The following is a 22,802-nucleotide window of genomic DNA, read 5'->3' on the forward strand; positions in this document are numbered from 1 at the left end:
TTCATCAATAAATGAGTTTTCAGAAAGACATGAAAATGCAGTTATAACAAACTTCTAAACAAAACTCACCAAACAACATCATTCTCAAGTGTTTTACAGAAACGTGCCTAGTGCAGTTAAAAAAATAATACTTTTACTTTCCTACCATGCTACTCATTCCCCACCCCACATCCCTACTCCCTCAGTGCAAGAATAATTTTTGTGAAAACTAGAATGCCCTTCATTGAAAAGGGGTACTGCAAGTGAGTAACCTGCTCCTAAGAATAAGTTTGAATCAGTTCTGCCCAGTAATGATAGGCCTTTAACACATGCAAAGTTTTATGGATGCATGGACAGAAAATGTCTGATCTAGTTATCCCAAATATTTCAGAGGAACAGAAAAAAATGGTTAATGAAAACTAGGAAAACAAAGACTACATCAAAAGTGTTACAATGTCCAAGTGCGGCTGTGCAAGGTGCTACCACAGAGGATGTTACCTGTATCTGGGATCCATTACAACTGTGATATTTGTAGTGGTGCGGGAAGAGTGCTCACTACCACTACCTGAGAAGTTCAGTGGCTCAGAATGACTGCTGAATGAAATATATTGATATGACTGAAGTTTTACCTAACAATCAAATTTGCTATTCCTAAATGTACAATAAAATAAACTAATATTTCATCTGTTCAATGCATTTTATTGCTTATTCCCTTGCAAAAGGTTAATTAAGTTTAATTAAGTTTAATTATTCAATAAATATGAAAGCAGTCTGGGAGAACATGTGAATTTACTGTTACAGATTCTTAACTGATTTGAGCTTTTTGTTTTTTAATTGTCTGGGATGCCTTTGAAACAAGAAATCCTAAGGATTAAACATTCTGAAACTGTTCACTGAAATTTATTCAACAGAAAAAAATGATTAACTTAATTCTCTTCATATGATAAAACTTCATTAAACTGTAAATATGAGACACCTCACACAGACATCATCTGTTACAGAAGTCAGAAAAATTAAATGAGGCAAAGAAAAGAAAAGATTTTTTACATGGTATGATAGACTCAACATCTTTTTTTTTATATATTTTCTCTTCATCAATAAATATTCAACACAAAGGTAAGAACAAGCTGGTATTTTGTCAAAGAAAATCCAGACATTAGTCTAGCTATGAAATAAACAGACTGTCCAAGACTGAAAGATTAAGTTGTAATACATATGCATTAATTAATTTACAGCTGTTCAAATTACAATGAGGTTTAAGGTAACTGATACATTTCAGGCAGTGGTTGGGAAAGGAGGGCACAATGCGCCATTTCGTACATTCAGTTAAAAAAAAAAAAAACCATTGAATTTCCCATAAAATGTACAAAAGTCACGGCAGAAAAAAAACTTACGAATTCGCGAAAATTGATAAAAAATATACCATACGACGACATTACAATAGTTAAGGGGAGTAACAACTGCAATACTGAATAGAGTATTCAGTCACGTGATGGCAACACAGCAACAAAAATAGTATTGAATCGTCATTGATGCGTCATAGTGGTACTTTCCAGGGATACCTATGCGTCTTAAATTGCTTACCGTGGAGTTTCTATTTAGGAATGGATGCAGCGATCCAATCAAAATGTTTGTTAAAAAAATCTCTTTACGTCACAGCTGGCTGGCCGGATTTTATGCATTCTGTAGTTTCTGAGTAATTATAAAAATAAGAAATGTATTGACGATTTCAACCAGTAAAAATGTGAATTTTATTTTCAGCCGGGTATCGTTAGAAAGGTATCTATCTATTAGTATTAGCCACAAGTAGCTTTTGTCTGATTTGCATTTGAAATGAATAGTGCAAAGCATGGTGAAAAAGACCACTGTCGGGACAACTTCCAACCGGTGACAAGAAATGGCTGATGCCGTCGCAATTTTTATGTTTGACATTTTATTTATCGTAACGATAGCAACAGAATGAATTAGATTTCGAATGTAAATAAATTAGATTTGCATTGCATTACATTTTAATTTCTGTATTTCTTTATAAAAAATTACGGTAAGTTGAAATGTAACAATTTTATAATTGAAAGTGAAAGTGAAACTAGAGAAATTTTTAGAAAGAGTACGCGTTTTGGATGCATCAGATTTTGTTATATATTATAAAATTACAATTGTCATTATTTTGTGGGTTGTGCTTGTCATATCTGGATTTTACAGTCAACCATGCTTTCTCTTTTCATAGCCAATTATGTTTTAATAATTCATGATGTTTGTCTTATTTTCTTGTTGATATGTTTCATTGCAATTAAAAAGCCCAATTGAATTTGAAAATCCCCCATTAATTTCTGGGTCAATGGAAGGATTTTTCACATTGCAAAAATGTTTTTCCCAACCACAGTTCAGGCCTGACAATCAGCTGTTTTGACCCCATTTACCTCTACAAAAAGAATGATGTCAACATTTAACAACACATGCCCATATCATCAAAAAGGGGTGAACTTACATATATAGCATGCCAATACAACACTATCTTCTAAGTAGGAGCAGCAACATAAATTATTAAGAATGTTTGTAAGTTATAACTATATCATATAAGTCATGAAGAGGTATGTAGTTTGAAAATGTCTGGAAAGCTATAACTTGTGAATGCTTTTTATCATATCAAAGGGAGGTAATTAATAAACAAATGAATGCAAGCATTTATATGGTACTAATGAAACTTGTATTTAAACTTGATGTGTGTCCACAGGACACAAAAAGCATAGGCATTAAACAAATACACACAATAAGGTAATATGTACTGTATTTTCCCTCCTATTTCCCTGTTTTAAAATTTCCCCTGCTAAGAGTATAATGCATTCCCTACCCCCAAAACCCCTCCTCAACCCTTGCCCTTCCATAAAAACGGTTGACAGTTCAAGAACTGCAGCACACAAAAATTACATCAATATGATAATTAATTAGCAACATGCATCCCAACTAAGGAAAACTTCCCCTGCTGTGAAAATGTTTTATTGGCATATGCCTGAAAACCAATTGAAACTCACTTCTTTTCTGTATCTGTTCAAGTTTAAAGTTTTATATCAAATCAATACAGGTTCTGTCTTTTATAATTAATGTCACAAAATGTAGACCAGCAGGGAAAGATGAAAATCACAATGTGCTTCAGCTATAGTGACAATAGTCTTGTAACTCTGAGTGTACCAGTAGGTCATCTTACTCTTAATCAAAAATGTCAATGGTTTTGAATCGAGCAAAACTTTAGTTTATAAAACATTAAAGGTCCACAAGTAATAATCAGACACTACAGAATATGCTGTAGGCATTTTTTCTAATTGCAACTACTCAAAATTTAATACCCTGTAAATTATCATACTTAACCATTTAATAGATATAGAATTTCATCAATTGGTTATTTAATTCAAATCTTTTATGTATATAATGAATGAAAAAGATACACAAACTATTTTGACTCAATTTACACATGCAACAAGTGGCACAAACAATGACCGTGGGAGGCAGCTACAATATCTTGGACTTAAACACTGATTACAAAATGTAACTATGGGTTTCAAACACAAAGGCATTTAATTACAAAACCACAAGTAAAATATGATTCATGCCTAGTTGAACAAACAGCAATAGTTGGTTTGTACCACAGGCACCAGTATCGGACCTGGGACAAAAATATGTTTGTTTTCATCCTAAATGAGTTCAAAATGAAAAATATGTAGTGAAATATGAGCCCCCATCAAAATATACATATGTCTACTGAAGGCCGGAATCTCGAGAATCGAGCCTGCGAGCAATGGGTTCACTTCCCGGGCCGTTGTGAAATAAATTCTCTAGACAATTAAACACACTACCTATCAGCATTTCACATGTACATTTAGCTACAAAATGAGACCAACTCCAAGTATCAAGCCCTTCCCGTTCATGAAATATCTATCAGAAAACGAGTGCCTTTCTGCTGCAAGTTCCAGGTAGATAGAAATGTGGCACAACAAAATGGTACGAAATCACGGACTAAAAGATTGTTTGTCAGCCTAGCAAGAGTCAAATTCATTTGACATTAATAACAAGTATTACTAAATGTGCAAACTATGGCCACTCACCACCGTCAGTAGCATCTGCTACATGCGATATTTACTTTTTTATTTTTCCGTCGGTCTTTCAATTGTATTATCCGCCACTGAAACCGATACGATAATATCAGAGTAATTTTGTGCGAAATGATGCGCTTCTGTCGGAGGTGTGTCACTATTGGCCAATCAGAAATTGCGTTTAAAAATACCTTATGAATTCTGTTCAATGGCGTAGCATTCAACTGAAAGACCTTGGAAAAATTTGAAACGCCAATATCGCGTGTTTGAGATGCTACTGACGATTGTGAGTGGCCCTAGTTTATGTATTTATTTATACTATTTAGTATTTTTTATTGAATTTGACCCTTGCTCGGCCGACAAACATATTTTAGTCCGTGATTTCGTACCGTTTTGTTGTGCCACATTTCTGTGTACCTGGAACTTGCAGCAGAAAGGCACTCGTTTTCTGATAGATATTTCATGAATGGGAAGGGCTAGAGACTTGGGGTCGGTCTCATTTTGTAGCTAAATGTACACGTGAAATGGTGATAGGTAGTTTGTTTTATTGTCTAGAGTTTTTTATTTCACAACGGCCCGGGAAGTGAACCCATTGCTCGCAGGCTCGATTCTCGAGATTCTGGCCTTCAGTAGACATGTATATTTTGATGGGGGCTCATATTTCACTACATATTTTTCATTTTGAACTCATTTTGGATGAAAACAAACATAGTTTTGTCCCAGGTCCGATACTGGTGCCTGTGGTTTGTACATGCATAAACGAAATAAGATCTATGAACCTAACCTAGAGGGCAAAAATGCCTTAATTAATATTACAATAACAATAAACAACAACGATTCCTGTCTCCAACTTATTAGGGCACTATGTAATTCAACCTCTTTGTTTTGAGCTGTTTTGTAAATGAATCAAAGATAATGATTAAGGTACAATATAAAAATGCAAGAAATAAACTTGATGGTAGTCTTGTAGATAGATGTATGCTTACTGTTTGTACGTTTTTTTTGTGTGGGTTTGTTGCATTTTTTTCAACAGCATGTCAGTTATGAAATGGTGGGCAGTTAACCTAACCAGTGTTCCTGGATTCTGCACCAGTACAAACCTGTTCTCTGCAAGTGGCTGCCAACTTCCCCACTTGAATCAATGGTGGAGGGCAATGATTTCAGACACAATATATCTATCATCAATCCAGCATAGAGAACATTCCCACTGCCCAGGGATCAAACTCACACCCTGAGATCCAAAGATCTACATTCTTCCTTATGAGCTAAGTGGATGAGCTTTTACTTATTGCCTATGACTGTATTTCTCTATATAACTCTTATATAACATGTGAGCATAGCTAAGTCTACAGCTTTTTCAGATTCAACTGTCCATACATGACATAATCAAAAGTCAAGTGTTTAAAGTGTTTTGAATTTAAACATTGTTTCAAATGTGTTTTTTCTTTTACATCAAAAGATGTTTAATGGTCTCATGATAGACTTAGTCCTTTTAACATTGGCAAAGACTTTTGCAAAAAATGCTCCTTGTCTCAATACAGAATATAGAATCTGCAGGCAAACACTTTAATTTCCAAACAATGTACCATAAAAGTCAATAATTGCTTCCTTAATTAAATTTATATACTGACAAAGATATCTACACAAATTTCTTTCTGAAATATATAAATTATAATTACAGCTCTTGAAAAGTTTGCTTCCTGCCCTACAATTTATACAAACACTAGCAAAGAATTTTGCAAACATTACTTTTCACAGGTAAAGCCCTTTACAAAAACTGAATCCTTTCTTAAGGATTATGTAGATGCTGGTAAAGTGTTTTCGAAATTTTCTCCCATCTCAAATTTAAATAGACACTTAAACTGAAACCTTTCTTATTATGCAGGTTTTCAAAAAATGCTTCCTAACCATACTGGCAATGATTTCTTAATGATTTCTTTGCAAACAATGCTTCTGACTTGTTATATGAATGCTTAAAAGATTTATACTTTAAAATTGTTTCTGGTCAATCATTGGATTTATCCGGGCATTCAGTGAAGACATTTATAAATCAAATATAATGCTAGAAAAATATTTTGAAATATTGATACTTTTGCTAAATGCCAGAGATGCTGTCTATAAAGTCATCTGCGTGGTCAGTTACTACGATATTCAGTGAGAGGATGAATGTGGAAAAGACTTCAAGATGCTTTGCTTACTCTAGAACATACAACAGCTTGCTCAAACATGCTCCTTTCAGCACCATAGGTTGTTGACATGCAGGAAGAACTATACAGTTTGGTGACTCTTGTTGAAACTTCAATGCACTTGTATATCAATGAAAACTCTTGTTTGCTGAGCATTGTTGTTTTTTTTTAAATTAAGCACAATTCATTTATAAAGGTTTTTCAACTTTTCACATAATCTTCTTGCATAGTTTACAGACTTCAACAAGTGACAAGAGTTACCATTTACACGGAGTATCTTCCTAAATTTATGGCAGAAAGCGCTGAAGGAACTCACCTGTGTAAAAGACCTTCTCTACCGCCCTGAGAGCTGCTGGAACTATGACTGAAGTAATAGTTTTGAAATAAATCTGCCATTCTGATTCAGTTACATGTGAAACTGACAATTTTAAGTTAATGCCATGCTTAATTAAGTTTGGTAAAGTTACATCAAATATATTAAAACAATTTATTACAACAAAGGTGCATACATGAATGTGCTCACACACCCATTTACAACAAGATATCACATAGATATTTAGCTAGAAGAATTTTAGGAAATTCCCTGTTATTCCTTTGAATAAATTTATTCTTCACAGTTTTGTTTATTCAAACACTGGACTTGAATGCATGCAAATACACATTACAGTAAATTTCTGTATAAATAAACTGCATTTCCTGCTCCAGGTTTACAGCTCATTAACCACTATGACAACTGCAATTTCCTCAAACCTAAACCATGTTTGATAGTGACACCATCAATTTTATAGGGATGCTTTTATTTTAGACAAAAGTAATGACACATGTTCTAGGAAATGATAAGTGATTTCTACAATTTATTTATCAACTCTTGGGTACTGTAAAACCATTTCATTTCATTGGTAAAAAACATTGTGCTTTTGTTCAAGGGGATAAGAATAAGAATACAAGAGGGCCATTTTGTACCACAGAAAAGTGGTCTCCGCTTTTCCCTATGGTCAATAATAAAAAAGTTACTAAATAAGCTATTTACTGGTCCAGTGCCTAAATCCGGACACTTTTGGTGGGTTTTTGACAGTAACTTTGCATTATGAAACTACACGTGCATAACATTTTAACTGTATAATTTTAGGTTCTTTATAAATCTCTTTGCAAAACAACAAAATCGTATATTGCTGATTTCATCATAAAAATGTCATCCGAATTGGGCCAGTAAAAGCTGTCAAAATTGACCTTCAGAGTGCTTAAATATTCGGACACTATTTGGATGTAAAATGCAAAGAATATGTGCACCTAAAAATAACAATAAACACGACTTTGTTTAAAATAAAGCAGTCAAATACAGTCCTGTAAATACATACAAACATCTCCGTCCGAATAAAATTTTATGACCTGTTCATCACGTGATCATATAGACTAGTTTCTAACTTTATATAATTGCCAAATATAACAATAATATAATAAAATTTATCTGAGCAAAAATTAATGTTTAAAATTATTCTTTCTTACATGCAGATTCTGTCGCTGTCGTTATACAGTTTGACACAACTACGGGGATCATTATAATGACACTGCGCTGATTTTATCTAATGAATTGCTTCCCTTGTCTGCAAAATGCTGGCATTTTTTTCTATTGAATTAATTGATATATAACAGAAATTGGCTAAATCTTTTAAATAAATACTGAGGGTAGTACAGAATTCTAAAACATGTTTTTACATCAGTTTCGATCAGCAAACAAAAAGAGTCGTCTGCAATAGGCAGAATATTTTTCTTATTTAATCAGTACCTCGTCGCACCTCAAAGAACTGGCGCGCGCTGTATGACGTCATACCCCAAAACACACAATGTTTACTTTATGCGATGCGGGTATTTGAAGGTAGTTTTCTCTGGAAAAGCTTACATTCGTACACTGTTGTTGACAGCTGGTCATCAACGCTTTCGTTTGCGTCGATCCTGTTCATTTCAGTAAAAATCATGATCGTAAAGCGTTTTTAAACAGTGTCCGAATTATTAAGCACTGTCCGGATTTAGGCACTGAACCAGTATAGTTACATAAAAGGGAAGTAATTAAAACTAGAAAATGCTTTTGTAAAAAAGCGCATGTCTCCCCCAATGCAAAGTTCTATAGGCAAGAAGTCAATAGGGGTCAGGAGCGAAAGTGAAAGAAACACTGATGGTTGGCTGCAATAGGGATCATCTACTTGGCATGTCCAGTCATCCCGCTAAATTTCAGGCTCCTGTGACCCTGACCTTTGATCAAGTGACCTCAAAATAAATAGGGGTCATGTACTCTGCATGTCCAATCATCCTATTAAGTTTCAACATTGTAGGTCAAGTGGTTCTCAAGTTATTTCAAAAAAATGATTTTACATGAACAGGCCACTGTAACCTTGACCTTTAATAGACTGACCCCAAAATCAATAGGGGTCATCTACTCTGCATGTTCAATCATCCTATGAAGTTTCAACATTCTGGGTCAAGTGGTTCTCAAGTTATTGATCGGAACTGGTTATCAATGTTCAGGCCCCTGTGACCTTGACCTTTAACAGAGTGACCCCAAAAACAATAAGGGTCATTTACTCTGCATGAACAATCATCCTATGAAGTTTCAACATTCTGGGTCAAGAGGTTCTCAAGTTATTGATTGGAAATGGTTTTCCATGTTCAGGCCCCTGTGGCCTTGACCTTTAACAGAGTGACCCTAAAATCATTAGGGTTCATCTACTCTGCATGACCAATCATCCTACGAAGTTTCATCATTCTGGGTCAAGTGGTTCTCAAGTTACTGACCGGAAATGGTTTTCAATGTGCAGGCCCCTGTGACCTTGACCTTTCACAGAGTGACCCCCAAAATCGTTAGGGGTCATCTACTCTTTATGGTCAATCATCCTATTAAGTTTCAACATTCTGGGTCAAGTGGTTCTCAAGTTACTGACCGGAAATGGTTTTCTATGTTCAGGCCCCTGTGACCTTGACCTTTAATGAAGTGACCCCAAAATCGATAGGGGTCGTCTACTTTGCATGTACAATCATCCTATGAAGTTTCAACATTCTGGGTCAAGTGGTTCTCTAGTTATTGATCAGAAATGGTTTTCAATGTTCAGGCCCCTGTGACCTTGACCTTTGACGGAGTGACCCCAAAATCAATAGGGGTCATCTACTCTTCATGATCAATCATCCTATGAAGTTTCAACATTCTGGGTCAAGTGGTTCTCTAGTTATTGATCGGAAATGGTTTTCAATGTTCAGGCCCCTGTGACCTTGACCTTTGACGGAGTGACCCCAAAATCAATAGGGGTCATCTACTCTTCATGACCAATCATCCTATGAAGTTTCAACATTCTGGGTCAAGTGGTTCTCTAGTTATTGATCGGAAATGGTTTTCAATGTTCAGGCCCCTGTGACCTTGACCTTTGACGGAGTGACCCCAAAAACAATAGGGGTCGTCTACTCCAGCAGCCCTACAACCCTATGAAGTTTGAAGGTTCTAGGTCAAATGGTTCTCCAGTTATTGCTCGGAAATGAAGTGTGACGTACGGACAGACGGATGGACGGACAGGGCAAAAGCAATATGTCTCCTGGGGGAGACATAACAAATTATTGTAAGAGAACAAAAGAAGGATCTGCCAAATAAAAACAAGAGCACTGCAATGCAACACAAATGCAGAGCAATATACACACAAAACAAAGTCATACGACCTTTGACCCCTAAGCGTGACCTTGACCTTGAAGTGAGCCATCCGAAACATGCGCTCTGCACATCGTTTCGCTGAGGTGAACACTTTTTTTTGAATTTGACATTCTTTAAAATCCTTCAAGGGGTTCAAGAGTTACAGAGTGGAAGGGAAATTGATAACCAACAGACAGACGGACACTGAGGCGATAACGTAATACGTCCCTTAGGGCGTATAAAAAGGAATCGAGATCTTATGGTGATACAAGTTGTGTGCAAGTATGGTTAAAATCAAATCATAAATGAAGCTGCTATTGGGCAGACAAGGTCAAAATAGCTAATTCTGGCCTTTTCAGGGGCCATAACTCTGGAACCTATTATGGGATCTGGCCGGTTCAAGAAAGGAACCAAGATCTAATGGTGACACAAGTTTTGTGCAAGTTTGATTAAATTCAAATCATAAATGAAGCTGCTATTGTGCAGACAAGGTCAAAATAGCTAATTCTGGCCCTATCAGGGGTCATAACTCTGGAACCTATAAAGGAATCTGGCCAGTTCAAAAAAAGTATGAAGATCTTGCGGTGATACAAGTTGTGTGCAAGTTTGGTTAAAATCAAATCATAAATGAAGCTGCTATTGTGCAGACAAGGTAAAAATAGCTAATTTTGGCCCTTTCAGGGGCCATAACTCAGAAACCCATTATGGGATCTGGCCGGTTCAAGAAAGGAACCGAGATCTTATGGCGACAGAAGTTTTGTTCAAGTTTGATTAAATTCAAATCATAAATGAAGCTGCTATTGTGCAGACAAGGTCAAAATAGCTAATTCTGGCCCTTTCAGGGGCCATAACTCTGGAACCCATATTGGGATCTAGCCAGTTCAAAAAAAGAACCAAGATCTTATGGTGATACAAGTTGTGTGCAAGTTTGGTAAATATCAAATCATAAATAAAGCTGCTGTTGTGCAGACAAGGTCAAAAAAGCTAATTTTGACCCTTTCAGGGACCATAACTCTGGAACCCATAATGGGATCTGACCAGTTCAAGCTTATGGTGATACAAGTTGTGTGCAAGCTTGGTTAAAATAAAATCATAAATGAAACCACTATCGTGCAGACAAGAAATTGTGGCCGGACGCCGGACGATCACAAAAGCTCACCCTGTCACTAAGTGGTAGGTGAGCCAATAAAACAAATGGAAATGTAATTTAATTTTTTAGCTCGACTATTCATAGAATAGAAGAGCTATTGGACTCGCCCATGCGTCGACGTCCGCGTCCCGATTTGGTTAAGTTTTTGTATGTAAGCTGGTATCTCAGCAACCACTTGTGGGAATGGATTGAAACTTCACACACTTATTCACTGTGATAAACTGACTTACATTGCACAGGTTCCATAACTCTGTTTTGCTTTTTTACAAAATTATGCCCCTTTTTTGACTTAAAAATTTTTGGTTAAGGTTTTGTATGTAAGCTGGTATCTCAGTAACCACTTGTGGGAATGGATTGAAACTTCACACACTTATTTACTGTGATAAACTGACTTACATTGCACAGGTTCCATAACTCTATTTTGCTTTTTTACAAAATTATGCCCCTTTTTCGACTTAGAATTTTTTGGTTAAGGTTTTGTATGTAAGCTGGTATCTCAGTACTCACTAATGGGAATGGATTGAAACTTCACACACTTGTTCACTGTCATGATCTGACATGCACAAAGCAGGTCCCATAACTTTATTTTGCTTTTTTACAAAATTATGTCCCTTTTTCAGCATAGAAATTTTGGTTAAGTTTTTGTATGTAAGCTGGTATCTCAGTATCCACTAACGGGAAAGGATTGAAACTTCACACACTAGTTCACTGTCATGATATGACAAGCAGTGCAAAGGGTCAATAACTCAACTTTGCATTTTACAAAATTATGCCCCTTTTTGAACTTAGGAGTTTTTGGGTTAAATTCTTATATGTAAGCTGGTATCTCAGTACCCACTAATGGGAATGGATTGAAACTTCATACACTTGTCCACTGTCATGAGCTGATAAGCACTATGCAGGTTCCATAACCCTATTTTACTTTTTTACTAAATTATGCCCCTTTTTCGACTTTCTTATTCATTCAAGCGACAAGGCTGTTAAATAGTCGAGCGTTGCTGTCCTCCGACAGCTCTTGTTAGATTAACACTACAAAAAAAATCCATGAAAAGTAGTTGCCCGTGAATATTAATGATTTCACAGTAATGCTGTTTTATTCATGTACTCATGATACAGTCCAACCTCTATTAAACAGCAACACAATCTTGATACATAAGGCAGTTCACTGCTTAAGACAAGTTGAAATTAGAACTTAAAGTCAATTCGAGAAGTTAGCTGACTGGCTGCTTTTAAGGCAAGTAGCTGTTTAATACAGGTGGTTGTTCAACTGTATTTGCAAATAATGAATATTCGTATTTTCTTTTTGAAATTGAGTACATTTAAAGCTTTTATCTAACACTGCTGTTAAAATGGTTTATAAATGTGGGAGACCCAGCTTTCAGAAAGTATCTTCCTACCCCTTCTGCCTCAACAGATGAATCGTGATTGATAAAAAAACGATGTGAATCAAATTACTTTTTACTTTATAAAAATGAAACTTCTCTTACAATTTAAGGCAGACATAAAACTGGACATGATTACGGACAACAATGCAAAAGTGTGCAAGGTTCTACCAAACAAACACTCCTACTTAATTTCTTAAAATGGAATGTTTCATGGCAAGTTTGTAACTATGTTAAAATTACTTACACAATATATAATGTCTAGCTGCATATCTATAACATTTTGCAATTTTATATGAGTGTTTCAAATTTCAGCTTAGTCCTCTTGAATAAGCAACAGGGCTAAATGTTTTTGTGGTTTGTCAACAATATATTGATCTATAAACAAGAGGGCCAAGATGGCCCTAGGTCGCTCACCTAAGAAACACACCATAACAGTGTAAAACATGTTTGACCTAGTGATTTCATGGAAACAAATAATCTGACCAATTTTCATTAAGATTGGACCAAAAAATTGGTCTCTTATGATAAAACAAGCATTTTCTTAGATATGACCTAGTTTTTGACCCTAGATGACCCATGTTCAAATTCGACCTAGATTTTATCAAGGCAATCATTCTGACCAAAATTCATGAAGATCAATTGAAAAATACAGCCTCTATCACATACACAAGTTTTTTCTTTGATTTGACCAAGTGACCTAGTTTTTGACCTCAGATGACCCATATTCAAATTCGACCTACATTTCATTAAGACAATCATCCTGACCAAATTTCATAAAAATCAATTGAAAAAAAAACAGTCTCTATCGCATACACAAGATTTTTTTTTAATTTGACCTAGTGACCTAGTTTTTGACCTCAGATAACCCATATTCAAACTCGACCTAGATTTCATCAAGGCAATCACTCTGACTAAATTTCATGAAGATCAATTGAAAAATACATCTTCTATTGCATACACAATGTTTTTCTTCGATTTGACTTAGTGACCTAGTTTTTGACCCCAGATGACCCATTTTCGAACTCGGCCTAGATTTTATCAAGGTAATCATTCTGGCTAAATTTCATGAAGATCAGTTGAAAAATACAGCCTCTATCGCATACACAAGGTTTTTCTTTGATTTGACCTAGTGACCTAGTTTTTGACCCCAGATGACCCATTTGCAAACTCGGCCTAGATTTCATCAAGGTTATCATTCTGACCAATATTCATGAAGAATAATTGAAAAATACAGCCTCTATTGCATACACAAGGTTTTTCTTTGATTTGACCTAGTGACCTAGTTTTTGACCCGAGATGACCCATTTTCGAACTCGGCCTAGATTTCATCAAGGCAATCATTCTGATCAATATTCATGAAGATCAATTGAAAAATACAGCCTCTATCGCATACACAAGGTTTTTCTTTGATTTGACCTAGTGACCTAGTTTTTGACCCGAGATGACCCATTTTCGAACTCGGCCTAGATTTCATCAAGGCAATCATTCTGACCAATATTCATGAAGATCAATTGAAAAATACAGCCTCTATCGCATACACAAGGTTTTTCTTTGATTTGACCTAGTGACCTAGTTTTTGACCCGAGATGACCCATTTTCGAACTCGGCCTAGATTTCATCAAGGCAATCATTCTGACCAATATTCTTGAAGATCAATTGAAAAATACAGCCTCTATCGCATACACAAGGTTTTTCTTTGATTTGACCTAGTGACCTAGTTTTTGACCTCAGATGACCCATTTTCGAACTCGGCCTAGACTTCATCAAGGTTATCATTCTGACCAATATTCATAAAGATTAATTGAAAAATACAGCCTCTATCGCATACACAAGGTTTTTCTTTGATTTGACCTAGTGACCTAGTTTTTGACCCGAGATGACCCATTTTCGAACTGGCCTAGATTTCATCAAGGTTATCATTCTGACCAACATTCATGAAGATTAACTGAAAAATACAGCCTCTATCGCATACACAAGCTAAATGTTGACAGACAGACGACAGACGCCGGACATCGAGCGATCAGAAAAACTCACCTGAGCATTGCTCAGGTGAGCTAAAAACAATGAATACTTTCTGTTCTTCCACAAATCACATTGTGACCTTCACCTTCATGCAAGCATTGAGCAGTGTTACATAAAATAAATTTCAGTGTCATTTTTTCATTATCCTCCACACTCTGTACATATAATTGAACTAATATCATAAATATATGTATCAGTTAAACAAGGGTAACATCTTAATGAAAAAGAGGAATTTATTTCTTTAACTCTTACCCTGCTATCTATAAAGAACTTGTCCATCTTTCACTTTGGACAGTACCATTAACTGTAAAAAGGGGTGCTTACCAAAAAGATAATGACTGATTTGCGAACAGTGCAGACCATGATCAGACTGCATGGATGTGCAGAATGATTTTGTTCTGCACTGGTTGCAAATGCAGAATCACTTGCTGCCAGCAGGCTAAGGGTTAAAACTTGACCTTAAAAGTATAATGGAAGAAAACCAAATTGTACCAAAAAATGAGTTTTATTCCCTCAAAATATCAACTTTTAGATATTAAGTCCTATATTAAAAGTACCAGAGGCTATACCAAATAGTTATAATGACAGTCTCTTCCTTAAATCGTCTCACTATTTAGCTTAATATGACTGGCAGACTGTAAAAAGAAAAGCAGTATATACCTGCAATCATTTCTGCAATTTTCCTTAAAAGTGAACAAAAAACATTTTTAAGTAGTGCACTGAAGAATTTGTTAAGGAAAACGGGTGCTTTTGAATTTTTTACACACAATCGCTGCTGCATAATGTGATACAGTGAAATATTATTTTATATTTGACATAACCGCACATATATATGGGATAAAAGCAACTGTGCACAATACTTTGTTTCAAATGTTTACTAGTAAAACTAACCAGAATATAGAACAGAAATCTAATTTTCAAGAACTTTTCTATACAAAAATTGACATTTTGTTTAGCAGTAAGCCAAGTTCCATAATTTTCGTAGACTCTTATAATATATTCGTATGTTTCCTCAAATCAAATATAAACAGAAGTTTCAATATTGTTTTAAAGCAATTACTAAATGAACATCAGCTTATTGACAGCATATCCAGGTATTCCCAAGAAAACAACAACAAAGAAGTTGATTAATTACTGTAAAATTTTCATTAATAATGTTACAATAAAGTAAGAATGAGAAAATTAACAGCAAAAAAAGAAAAATAATGGATTGGAATTTGTATATACAGTTACTTGTGTTAAAGGGTTCAAAGGTCTTACAACTATGTTACCATGGTTTTGGTTGACTTTACTGGGTTTTTTTATTAGTGAAATAGTTTTTCAATACAATTACCACAATACAAAAATGCCTCAATATTGGTGAAATTAACAGTGCCAGATAAATACAAAAAACTTTAGAACAGTGTCTCACTTAGTTTAAATACATGTAAAGGTCAACAAGGTCAGGCAAAGAAGGCAGCCAGATTGGTGTTAGCTATATTTCCATGCGTAATAAATAAACAGCCAGTTTTCTCTGATGTTTTCTTAAGGTGAAGGTCACAATGAGGCACCAGGTATATGAACAAGATAATAAATAGAGACACACACATAACATTGTGCTTTTTAGTGTTATCTATTGTGTTGCTGTAATTTTAACTGCTTTTGTATGTACATTCTCTAAAAGACAGACACTGTAAATTATACTCATCAAGTGATGGAAAACAATTCTTCATCTTTTTTGAAAAGCAGGCAAGCTAAAGCTATAAAGATTTCTGAAACTTTCAGACAAACTTCCATCCAAAATGTTCTTCTGATATACTATTATGAAAGAACTGACAGTAAACTAATGACAAAAAGGATTCCCAAGAGTCTTAATACATCAGGATGTTGAGAGGTTACTGTTCTCTCTAAAGAACATTACATTTTCTCTGGCAGATTTTACAGAAACTCTACCCTTAGTTCTGACATTCCATTATAATGATTTGTGCAAGACAAGTACAAACAGTTTCTACATTAATTGCCACTTTATAATAATTTGTACAATGAAACAAAGTACTGTAGCACATTTCTTCATGAATTGCTCAATCTTACCTGTCTAACATCTTTTTATGTTTTGTTTCGTTCAAATCAATTAAACTGAAAACAAAACAGCAACAGAAACAATCAAAATAAGCTTCCACTTTACTTCAGGTGCACACATACTGGAAACAAGCAAAGTTTCTCATTGTTTGGTGTAACACTGTTATGCTTATGGCTAGGCAATGTTGCTTCCTGTCTCAGTTCTGGTTTAAATGATTAGTAGAAATGCCCTTAAAAAATAAAGAAATTTAATTTAGATAATTCTGTCCACTTATTTCAGGAAATGTGGGGCATGTGGCTTTTACTTTTTACAACAGTATAATCTTAATACATAAAATAAAACTTGTATCAGCTCACTCCCCTATTTAAAATGTATATAGTGGTTTTATGATTCTACAAGTTTCTAAATCATTCCAGAAACCTGTGTTAATGAAACATTGCCCTCTTTAAAGATTAATTATTCCCAATGTGTGATTAAGTTTAAAAGCACTTGTGTAAAATCATTAAATATTCAGAAGATGAACATTTTCAACAGTTTTAAAGAGACACGTGTTTCTATAATCATTCTCAGCAATTCTGCTTAGTAGCAAGGGTAAACAAACAAGAGTCTCTTAAATACAAGTCTGACTGTTCTATCAGGAGCACAAAGCACTATAGAGTATCTTTTTACCGGTTTTACAAGCTATCAGTGTAATTGTATTCTGCTGGAACACCAAGAACTAAATTAACAGCTGAAATTGGTGTGATGTAAAAGAATAATAAATCTGTACCCCTTGTGTGCTCAAGACAAAACAGAAAAAAAACTTTAATTTGTTTGACATGGCAGTAACTTGTAAACAAGCTCTGCGGGTCTTCATTATTTCAGAAATATTGTTATGAACTCAAACCAATTAAAACAATTAAGACAGAATCCAGGTGTTTCATTTATAAGCTGCATGGTTCCATAAAGTTTGTGAAAAAGTATATACCATTCATGAGTGTTTGGTAAAGCTTTACCATCTGGTAGAACAAAAACATTTATATCTTAATGAAACAGGTGTACACAGCCTTTTTATCCGTAATCATCAGTTTTGAAGTCTGCAGAACATGTATCTTAATTACTGCCTGCATGTATTGCTTGAGCTACACAGGTTTATGATCTAAGTGACCCCAACATCTAGCATTAGGCCAGAAAATAAAACCCTGCATTTACTGTTACCCGACTGGAATAATTTATCGATGCCTACAATTATTCATATAACTGAATGGACGTCACTGGTTTCTGATATTTTGTCAAGTGTCCATGTATACAGGAACTTGATATTCAATCAGAAAATAAAATAGAACCATGTATCGTCTGAAAGATGATCTCCCTCTATAAAAATTACCATATATAGAGAGGGGTAATTTTTCGGAAGATACATGGTTCTATTCTATTTTCTGACTGGAATATCAAGTTCCTGTGACATACCATACCTTACTCAATGGAGTTCCTATTTTCTATGCTGCATGTCAGATAAATAAGCAGGGCTTCAGAAATTTCCCGCTTCTTACTTCAGACCATTTTTTACCTTTTCCAACTGATTAATAAAATGAAAAAAAAAAAAACAAAAAAAACTATCTGTCTGAGAAAATGAGAAATTCAAAAATTTGGTCAGAAATCTATCTATCTATTTATACTGCCACGCCCTCTTTCCAAGTATTACAGTATTAGGCTTATAAATCTTATACACTATCACCAGATGATATTAGCAAGAAATTATTGATGGCACCTTCAAATGTCAAACCCGGTTAAATTTAGCACTTACAGTGTTGGTGCTGTATGCTCTTTGATGCTTGCAATTAGCCAACCTTATGTTTTTAAATGCTTTTGATTGGTACTGACTCAGATTCAAGCACTTTTTTCATGCATTGCTAGCATATTATTTCATCCAACAGAGGCAGAAGCTGATCGGAGTACAAATCCCCAAATACTCTCAGGCAGTTTCGTACCCAAAGAGAATTGTGCTAATGCGAAAAATGCAATAATTTTACTTGGAAAGAGGACAGAGTTATATTTTTTGTTTGCCTTTATTTTTTTTTTTGACACCTTTGGTAAATAAAGAACAAGCACTTTGGAGAACAAAATCAAGCACTTTTCAAGTAAAAGTTACTAACACAAGAAAACACTCCCGACACTAAGTCTTGTTCAAGTACTTTTCATGGATCTGTCTGAAATTCAAACACTTTTCAAGGTCTGTACAAACCTTGGTTATACTACATTAATTTTTATGAACATTTACAAATCTGAAAGGCCGATTAGAGAATTTATTTTTGCTAAAGCTTTAGCTGCTGAAACTTGCATTTATTTAAAACAATAATTGTTGCATGGGAAATGAAGTAACTAAGACAAGAGTTGTACGTAAGACAGCACATTCAACTTTTCTCAGTGCTTGACTCTGCCAGTAAAAGGGGCTTAACTCAATCAAATATATAATCAGAAATATGGGGATTGTCTATTCTGGTGTAGACTTTGATAGTAAATAACTATTTTAAGTTTCAAGTCAATAGCTTTGACAGTAACAGAGATATTGGACATTATATAAAACTTTAACCTAAAAGTTCTAAGTTAAAAAGGGGCATAACTCTGTCAAAATTCAAATCAGAGTTATCAGGATTGTTTCTTCTAGTGTAGCCTTTGATAGTAAATAACAATTTTTAGTTTCAAGTCAAAAGCTTAAATAGCAACAGAGATATTTGACATTATCAAAAACTAAAATTAACCAAAAAATTCTAAGTTAATTAATTTAAAAAGGGGCATAAACCTGACAAAATTCAAATCAGAGTAATAGGGATTGTTTCTCCTGGTGTAGACTTTGATAGTAAATAACTATTTTAAATTTCAAGTCAATAGCTTTGAATCAATTGTAACAGAGATACTTGACTTTACCAAAAACTTTAACCAACGGTGATGCCGAGACCGACACAAGCGCAATAGCTCTAATATTTCTCCGAAAAGTCAAGCTAAAAATGAATAGTCATACCCATGGTCTTTATCCAGAAACAAAAAAGAATCAGCCATTTTTCATTCAGTGCCTGCCTAAGTGAGTGAGATATTACTATAGCTCTATTTGTTTCAAACTTGGCACTATCCAGTTATGTTCCCCACTGCGGAATGAAGTGCCTGTGTTAGATCCATCTCAATCCCCAAGCACCACCCCTAAGACTGTCTTAAAGATGTAGATATTTAATTACATGCTAAATCAATATATTTCTTATCTCCATTTACCATTTTTGTTCATTCTTTAGAGGGGACTATAGCCCAAAAATGCCTGAAACTTTGCACATAGCAGTAATTATCTAGTGAAACTTTAAAACTGTAAACTGAATTTCATCACTGACTTTTTTAAGGCATAAGCTAGTATGTTTTGTTTTACAAAATGCCAACAGTATAAGTTCATAAAAATGTAAGTAAACTTTCAGTATGGACAAGTAAATTACTTAAAATACTAGCAATTATTGACCTAGAAAAAGAGAAAATAAGTTTCAAAGCTATATGCCTTTAAATAATAGCTATATGTACTTGCATGCAAAACTTGAACCAAGGTGTGACGCTGACGCATATGCCAGGGTGAGTAGAATAGCTCAGCTAGCTAGGCTATTCTTCGAATAGTCAGCTAAAAATTATGATTAGAAAACTGCTTCTCCACGCTGTCATGAATAAGCGGAGATGGACAACGTCTTTTATTAAATCCTCACCCGAAGGTAAACCTTGTCATGTCAAACTCATCACACTTTGATCTGGGCCCATCCTCTTGAGCTCAGCAGGTGGGCTCTAAATATGTATTGTAACAAGAAGAGTGTAGTTATTTGATAATAAAACTATCCATAAACAGAAATTTTTTATCAAATATTAATGAAAATTAATTAGCATACCTCAGTTTTGTATGGGAATGTTTCTCAGCTTTTTCCTGCTCTAGCATTCGTAGTTCCTTTGGTAGTATATGACCAGTGAAGGAGCCAGCCCTTCCTCGTTGGTTTAGTATACGCATATGCTGAAACAAATCAAAATCAAAATTGTATCAAGTTGATGAAGTTTTGCATAGGGAAGTGAAAATCCCATTATTTTTCTCTTGTCCACAAGTAAGAATTAAAATTCCACTGTCTGCAGTCAAAAGTCTGGATTTTGAACATTAAAACCTGCATAAACTGCCAATAATTCTTTATTTAGGACAATGATCTACAGGTAGTACTTAACAAAAGCAAATATGATGCAGTGTATTACTGTAACTGTGACAAAAGATAAGCTGTCAACACTTCTGCCTGTATAAAAGGCTGATGTTGCATCCACAAGGCTGGAAACATTCAACGAATATAACAAAATATCATGCCTGAAACACTACCTGTGCAAAGCGATTTGAATTCAGAAAATCAAGACACTTGAAAAGTTTGGACTCGTTTCAAATCATACTGGCGATCTCTCTGTGCTTTTGATTTTCGTTTTTGCCTGACTATAGACTCCTATTTTTCCTTTTACTCTATCAATTGTGTCAACCACCGAAGTTCTAACAACGATTTTGCAAAAAAAATTTTACATTTCAGGTTTCTATAAATTATGGCAGTAGGCGGAGTGTCGTATATTAATTAGCTACTGAAAGATGTCAATCACGCCACGCGCCGACTGGCACGTAGTCATCTCGCAGTTTGTATTTAGTACAATAATGCCCGTCATTATCAAAGGTGTTTACTGATCAATGTGTTAAAGTTTACTGATAAAACAATGGAAGAGCAGCCTATTATTGTGTGTGTACCACTTGTTAATTAGCGGTATAGCTTACTGATAATTTACATTCTATTTTGTGTGCATCAACTTTTACAACTTTTGGTCCAGAAATTTTATCACAGTGACCTTTTTCCTGGCCTGTGTTTTGGATTTGGTAATGTTCAGAGTGCATAAATAAACTATTTATATATCTAATACGTTGAATCATGTTACCGGGTACTTTTCTAACCTGAATCCCTAGGTCCTCTGATGGTTAATATTTTTCAATGTTCACTTTGCAAGCTATGTTACTGTGAACACAAAATAAAAGGAAAGAAAGAAATATACAGATCAGGAGAAGAAAGCAATATAGTAGCAAGTAAATTCAGGTTTCGACACTAATGGTGTCCCGGGGGCCCGAGGATCCCAAATTTTGAGGAGGAACACCAACTTCTAAAAGCTGGGATTCCGGCTGGATACCTATTTTTTTTGTCAATGATATCCAAAAAGTAAAAGATAAATACCTGTTTGAAAAATATTTTAATTAATAATCAGTCGCTTTATTTTCGGGGAAACACTACTTTCTATAGTTTTGTCCGCCATAGTCCAGGCTTTGCACCACTAAAATTATGACTCTAATATACTGACTAAAGGTTAGGGTTAGGTCGACTATGGCCACAGTGGTTCGTTTGCCCTATGGAAAATAGCCTTACCCTTATTTTCGTTCTTTACCTAAAGAAACAAATTCCGGATGTTTACTAACTCAAAAAACCTCATTTTCTGTTCGGGTTTATCATCAGTACCAGTATGGGATTTCGTCATCATTATTTACGTACAAGATCATGTGCTTACTATTTAAATATATCGGGTACTTTTCAAAGAAAGACACCGGGGTTTTTTCCTACATGTGCACGACGCTACGTCATGGAAAATTACTGAGAAAACTGCTTGCAACTGGCGGTTCGCAGGACTTTCCTCGTTCTAAAAATAACAACCATTTAACATCTATTATTATCATATTTCCCTGAACAACAATTTGTGTTTACGATGGCTTGGAATTTATGGCCTTACACAAAGAAGTATAAAATATATTTATTTTTATAGCTCTTTGCCTTACATAACGGGAAGTGTTAATCAAAACAGAAGGACCGCGGCTTCCAAATATTTTATGACACCCAAGAGTTAATTGCAGTGGAAGTCACCCGTGATGTACCGACGTTTGATCATCAAAATATTACTTAATATTATCTAAAAATATTTTAATTTTTAGCACAAGAATACTGTAGTCGGTTACGAGTCTCGATCTCAGCGATCTTTTTGCACTTTCAGAAATTCTACGATCCGTTATTTTTGTAGTGTTATTCAGTTTGATGGATTTTTTTAATATATATAAATACTTACCGATTCCGATTCGGAAGATAAGTCTATTAACTATAAATCAAACTTTCAAACATCAAAATGAAATTGTATATGAATTTCAATGTGAAAGTAATCCAAAACAGAATTTTATGCCTAAAAATATAATTCCCTTACTTTAACACTTT

The 22,802-nt window shown here is 34.8% G+C and overlaps 1 protein-coding gene across 20 annotated transcripts in view; it reads right to left on the reverse strand.

The window, feature by feature from the left end:
• LOC123565984 (sodium/calcium exchanger 3-like) overlaps positions 1-22,802 on the reverse strand; it is a 257,228-nt gene that overhangs the window by 76,278 nt on the left and 158,148 nt on the right. For 12 of the 20 annotated variants that reach the window (XM_053550277.1, XM_053550272.1, XM_053550275.1 and 9 more), the window contains 3 exons: positions 20,433-20,551; positions 16,551-16,595; positions 478-573 (listed from right to left, as the gene is read on the reverse strand). In XM_053550277.1, the coding sequence (XP_053406252.1) occupies positions 478-573; positions 16,551-16,595; positions 20,433-20,551 (260 nt within the window). Of the gene's footprint in view, positions 1-477; positions 574-6,569; positions 6,618-16,550; positions 16,596-20,432; positions 20,552-22,802 lie in introns of all 20 variants that reach the window. The other 8 variants (XM_053550284.1, XM_053550282.1, XM_053550285.1 and 5 more) reach the window with 3 other exon arrangements.

Source organism: Mercenaria mercenaria, chromosome 8 (assembly GCF_021730395.1).
Source record: "Mercenaria mercenaria strain notata chromosome 8, MADL_Memer_1, whole genome shotgun sequence".
Classification (NCBI taxonomy): domain Eukaryota; kingdom Metazoa; phylum Mollusca; class Bivalvia; order Venerida; family Veneridae; genus Mercenaria; species Mercenaria mercenaria.